The sequence below is a fragment of the Procambarus clarkii genome, chromosome 40, assembly GCF_040958095.1.
Source record: "Procambarus clarkii isolate CNS0578487 chromosome 40, FALCON_Pclarkii_2.0, whole genome shotgun sequence".
Classification (NCBI taxonomy): Eukaryota; Metazoa; Arthropoda; class Malacostraca; order Decapoda; family Cambaridae; genus Procambarus; species Procambarus clarkii.
In genome coordinates, this window is record NC_091189.1 from 16,015,247 (window position 1) to 16,021,555 (window position 6,309).

The following is a 6,309-nucleotide window of genomic DNA, read 5'->3' on the forward strand; positions in this document are numbered from 1 at the left end:
GCTGAAGTTTATTCTCTTGTCTATGTATAGGCCAAGGAACTTTCCCTCATTTTTATTAATAATATTAACATTGTCTATCTGAAGTTGAATCTGATTTGATGATTTACTACAAATAAAATGTAGTAGGTCTTTTCTATATTTAGTGTAAGTTTGTTGACATCCATGAGTGGGCTTTTTAAAAGTCATTGTTGACAATATTATTTAGTGTGTGTGAGTTAGGGTCAGAATAGATAAAGGTAGTATCATCAGCAGATACTATAGGTTTAAGAATGTTAGAAACATTTGGCAAATCATTGCTGTATGTAAGAAATAGAAGAGGTCCCAAGATGCTGCCCTGTGGCACCCCTACTATCAATGGTAGAGAGGGAAAGGATATTGATGGTTACATATTGGTGTCTGTCACTGAGATAAGAACGAATATAGTCCAGAGCAAAGCCTCGGATACCATAGTGGTGAAGTTTAAGTAAGAGATGGTTATGGTTTACAGTATCAAAGGCCTTTCTCAGGTCCATGAAGAGGCCAATTGGGAAGTGGTTTTTATCAAAGGCTGTGTAGATTATATTAATCTAAGCAGACTAATAATGGCATCATTGGTACTCTTTTTGCTAACGGAAGCCAAACTGGCAGGGACTTAATATGTTGAGTTTTACAAAGTATGAATAGAGCTGTCTGTAAATAATTTGTTCAAATATTTCTGAAAGTATTGGTAAATTTGATACTGGTCTGAAATTGTTTGTGTCAGCTGCCTCGCCTCCTTTATGAATTGGCGTCACTCTTACTTTTTTAAGGATATCGGGAAAAGTATGACACTTTAGAGATTTGTTGGATAGCAGAGCTATGGGTAGTGCAAGAGCAGGGGCAGCACTCTTTTATATCATAGATAGCATTTCATTAATGTTCCCAGCTTTTGTTTTAAGTAATGGAATTATTGATATAGTGTCTGGCTGATTGGTAAAAGGAGTATAGAGTTAGGATAGCTGCCTGTGAGATATGTAATAACGTGTGTTTCGGTCTCTGGAATTTCTCTGACAAGGCTAGTACCAGTTGATGAAAAGTAGCTATTGAATTCAGTTGCAATATCTAAGTCTGATTCAAGTGTGTAACCATCTTTGGAGAGTTTTATCTGATTGTTATGTGATTGTTGTTTAGACCCTATGTTAGTTGGTCTAAAAAAATGTGGAGGCCTGGTCGAGGACCGGGCCGCGGGGACACTAAAGCCCCGAAATCATCTCAAGATAACCCTAGGTGGTGGTTGTGTGGTGTGGTGTTGTTGTTTTAGATTCAGGCACTCGCAACAAAAAATTCAAAGCAGCACGGGCTATGGTGATCCCGTTCATAGCTTCCATGTTTCTTCTCTATCTAATATTCCAATTGCCAGAATACCAATTTCTAGTGTTATTTTTAGCTTGACTCGTGGGTGTTAATTATACAGCGTGACAATCAAAGCTTTATTCACCTTATGGTTTTCCATTGTCAGGAATGAAAGTTTATCGAAGTCCCCTTAAACCAACTACTGACCTTCCCCAGAATGCAACCCACAACAGTTGCCTAGCTCACGGGTACCTAGAGGCATCAAATGAAAGGAATCGTGCCCAACCGTCTCTGTCCCGCCCGGAGATAGAACCCGAGATCCTCGGTTATTAGCCAATGACGCAGACAGCAGATCACTGTAATTGGTTGTTTATGGACAACATGAGAGTAAATAGTGTGTGTGTGTGTGTGTGTGTGTGTGTGTGTGTGTGTGTGTGTGTGCGAGACATGAACCCGAGAAATGTGGTCTAAAACGGCAAGACAGCGCCTGACAGCTGGGTGGACAGCGCTTCGGATTCGTAGTCCTGAGGTTCCGGGTTCGATCCCCGGTGGAGGCGGAAACAAATGGGCACAATGTTTCTTTCACCCTGATGCCCCTGTTACCTAGCAGTAAATAGGTACCTGGGAGTTAGACAGCTGCGACCGGGCCGCATGGGACGCTAAGCCCCGAAATCATCTCAAGATAACCTCAAGATAAGGAGACATGATTCGCACATGGCAATAGCTAAGACAATCAGACGTGACTCAATCAGACGTGACTCAATCAGACGTGTCTCTTGCACATAACAACAGCTAAGACAATCAGACGTGACAACACCTAAGACAATCAGACGTGACAACACCTAAGACAATCAGACGTAACAACACCTAAGACAATCAGACGTAACAACACCTAAGACAATCAGACGTAACAACACCTAAGACAATCAGACGTGACAACAGCTAAGACAATCAGACGTAACAACACCTAAGACAATCAGACGTAACAACACCTAAGACAATCAGACGTAACAACACCTAAGACAATCAGACGTGACAACAGCTAAGACAATCAGACGTAACAACACCTAAGACAATCAGACGTAACAACACCTAAGACAATCAGACGTAACAACACCTAAGACAATCAGACGTGACAACACCTAAGACAATCAGACGTAACAACACCTAAGACAATCAGACGTGACAACACCTAAGACAATCAGACGTAACAACACCTAAGACAATCAGACGTAACAACACCTAAGACAATCAGACGTGACAACACCTAAGACAATCAGACGTGACAACACCTAAGACAATCAGACGTGACAACACCTAAGACAATCAGACGTAACAACACCTAAGACAATCAGACGTAACAACAGCTAAGACAATCAGACGTGACAACACCTAAGACAATCAGACGTAACAACACCTAAGACAATCAGACGTAACAACACCTAAGACAATCAGACGTAACATCTAAGACAATCAGACGTAACATCTAAGACAATCAGACGTAACAACACCTAAGACAATCAGACGTAACAACACCTAAGACAATCAGACGTAACAACACCTAAGACAATCAGACGTAACAACAGCTAAGACAATCAGACGTGACAACACCTAAGACAATCAGACGTGACAACACCTAAGACAATCAGACGTAACAACACCTAAGACAATCAGACGTAACAACAGCTAAGACAATCAGACGTGACAACACCTAAGACAATCAGACGTAACAACACCTAAGACAATCAGACGTAACAACAGCTAAGACAATCAGACGTGACAACACCTAAGACAATCAGACGTAACAACACCTAAGACAATCAGACGTAACAACACCTAAGACAATCAGACGTAACATCTAAGACAATCAGACGTAACATCTAAGACAATCAGACGTAACAACACCTAAGACAATCAGACGTAACAACACCTAAGACAATCAGACGTAACAACACCTAAGACAATCAGACGTAACAACACCTAAGACAATCAGACGTAACAACACCTAAGACAATCAGACGTGACTCTCGTACATAACAACGGTAATTCTCTTCTTCCCCTGAGCGGTCAAATTGAGAAGGGCGGTCCACGGGTCGTCGACCTGCGCAGCTTCCTCTTCCTTTGCGCCGGTCTGCTCCTTCTGCGCCTTCGCCAGCGCCAGGTTCAGGTCCCTGAGCTCCCTCACCAGCGCCTCATCCACCTCCACCTGTACCGCAGACCAGCAAGATCAGAGGCGCCGCGCTGATAAGATTCTAATACTAATTAACATTGTTAAAACAACTGTATGGAAGATCTGGGAGCATTTAAGGTTGGATACGAGTACATTACCGGTAGAGTAACGGTAGGTTTATGGAGTACATCTTCCCTGAGTACCCCCAGTGGTATATCCATCCTCCCTGAGTACCCTCAGTGGTATATCCATTCTTCCTGAGTACCCCCAGTGGTATATCCATTCTTCCTGAGTACCCCCAGTGGTATATCCATCCTCCCTGAGTACCCCCAGTGGTATATCCATTCTTCCTGAGTACCCCCAGTGGTATATCCATCCTCCCTGAGTACCCTCAGTGGTATATCCATTCTTCCTGAGTACCCCCAGTGGTATATCCATTCTTCCTGAGTACCCCCAGTGGTATATCCATCCTCCCTGAGTACCCCCAGTGGTATATCCATTCTTCCTGAGTACCCCCAGTGGTATATCCATCCTCCCTGAGTACCCCCAGTGGTATATCCATCCTTCCTGAGTACCCTCAGTGGTATATCCATTCTTCCTGAGTACCCCCAGTGGTATATCCATCCTCCCTGAGTACTCCCAGTGGTATATCCATTCTTCCTGAGTATCCCCAGTGGTATATCCATCCTCCCTGAGTACCCTCAGTGGTATATCCATTCTTCCTGAGTACCCCCAGTGGTATATCCATCCTCCCTGAGTACCCCCAGTGGTATATCCATCCTCCCTGAGTACCCCCAGTGGTATATCCATCCTCCTGAGTACCCCCAGTGGTATATCCATCCTCCCTGAGTACCCCCAGTGGTATATCCATCCTCCCTGAGTACCCCCAGTGGTATATCCATCCTCCCTGAGTACCCCCAGTGGTATATCCATTCTTCCTGAGTACCCCCAGTGGTATATCCATCCTCCCTGAGTACCTCCAGTGGTATATCCATCCTCCCTAAGTACCCCCAGTGGTATATCCATTCTTCCTGAGTACCCCCAGTGGTATATCCATCCTCCCTGAGTACCCCCAGTGGTATATCCATCCTTCCTGAGTACCCTCAGTGGTATATCCATTCTTCCTGAGTACCCCCAGTGGTATATCCATCCTCCCTGAGTACCCCCAGTGGTATATCCATCCTTCCTGAGTACCCCCAGTGGTATATCCATCCTTCCTGAGTACCCCCAGTGGTATATCCATCCTTCCTGAGTACCCCCAGTGGTATATCCATCCTTCCTGAGTACCCCCAGTGGTATATCCATCCTTCCTGAGTACCCCCAGTGGTATATCCACCCTCCCTGACCACCCCAGTGGTATATCCACCTTATACCCTGCCCTCTCAGTAAGCCCAACTAATCTACCTCCACCTTAGACTGTTTTAACTAATCCGGGGGACCCACTTGGCCCACCTTAGCTTACATTGATCTACTCGGGCTACTCAGTCCTGCATGACTCGGCCGGGTAACCTACCTGGCCGGACCCGGGCTACTCAGTCCTGCATGACTCGGCCGGGTAACCTACCTGGCCGGACCCGGACTCGGCCAGCTTCCTCATGGCCTCGGCCAGGGGTCCGGTGAGAGAGTGGAGACTCGTGTAGAGTTGCTTCATGTGTTCCCAGGAAGACGCGTACTGTCGCCTCACCAGTTCGATTACCGTCGAGGTTAGGGCCAGACCCACCATGATGTAGAGGGTGCAGCACAGCAGGGAGGATGTGGCTGTGGGGGAGCAGGTGTGTGGTGAGGTGCAGCACAGCAGGGAGGATGTGGCTGTGGAGGAGCAGGTGTGTGGTGAGGTGCAGCACAGCAGGGAGGATGTGGCTGTGGGGGAGCAGGTGTGTGGTGAGGTGCAGCAGGGAGGATGTGCCTGTGGGGGAGCTGGTGTGTGGTGAGGTGCAGCACAGCAGGGAGGATGTGGCTGTGGGGGAGCAGGTGTGTGGTGAGGTGCAGCACAGCAGGGAGGATGTGGCTGTGGGGGGAGCAGGTGTGTGGTGAGGTGCAGCACAGCAGGGAGGATGTGGCTGTGGGGGGAGCAGGTGTGTGGTGAGGTGCAGCACAGCAGGGAGGATGTGGCTGTGGGGGAGCTGGTGTGTGGTGAGGTGCAGCACAGCAGGGAGGATGTGGCTGTGGGGGAGCAGGTGTGTGGTGAGGTGCAGCACAGCAGGGAGGATGTGGCTGTGGGGGGAGCAGGTGTGTGGTGAGGTGCAGCACAGCAGGGAGGATGTGGCTGTGGGGGAGCAGGTGTGTGGTGAGGTGCAGCACAGCAGGGAGGATGTGGCTGTGGGGGAGCAGGTGTGTGGTGAGGTGCAGCACAGCAGGGAGGATGTGGCTGTGGGGGAGCAGGTGTGTGGTGAGGTGCAGCAGGGAGGATGTGGCTGTGGGGGAGCAGGTGTGTGGTGAGGTGCAGCACAGCAGGGAGGATGTGGCTGTGGGGTGAGCAGGTGTGTGGTGAGGTGCAGCACAGCAGGGAGGATGTGGCTGTGGGGGGAGCAGGTGTGTGGTGAGGTGCAGCACAGCAGGGAGGATGTGGCTGTGGGGGGAGCAGGTGTGTGGTGAGGTGCAGCACAGCAGGGAGGATGTGGCTGTGGGGGAGCTGGTGTGTGGTGAGGTGCAGCACAGCAGGGAGGATGTGGCTGTGGGGGAGCAGGTGTGTGGTGAGGTGCAGCACAGCAGGGAGGATGTGGCTGTGGGGGAGCAGGTGTGTGGTGAGGTGCAGCACAGCAGGGAGGATGTGGCTGTGGGGTGAGCAGGTGTGTGGTGAGGTGCAGCACAGCAGGGAGGATGTGGCT

At 48.7% G+C, this 6,309-nt stretch overlaps 1 protein-coding gene across 1 annotated transcript in view; it reads right to left on the minus strand.

Moving 5' to 3' along the window:
• Positions 1–1,434: 1,434 nt before the first annotated feature.
• LOC123753416 (potassium channel subfamily K member 16) overlaps positions 1,435–6,309 on the minus strand; it is a 19,884-nt gene continuing 15,009 nt past the window's right edge. Inside the window, exons 7-8 of the mRNA XM_069338736.1 lie at positions 5,046–5,239; positions 1,435–3,517 (exon numbers count right to left, since the gene is read on the minus strand). Of these exons, the coding sequence (XP_069194837.1) occupies positions 3,326–3,517; positions 5,046–5,239 (386 nt within the window). The 3' untranslated portion in view covers positions 1,435–3,325. The remainder of the gene's footprint in view (positions 3,518–5,045; positions 5,240–6,309) is intronic.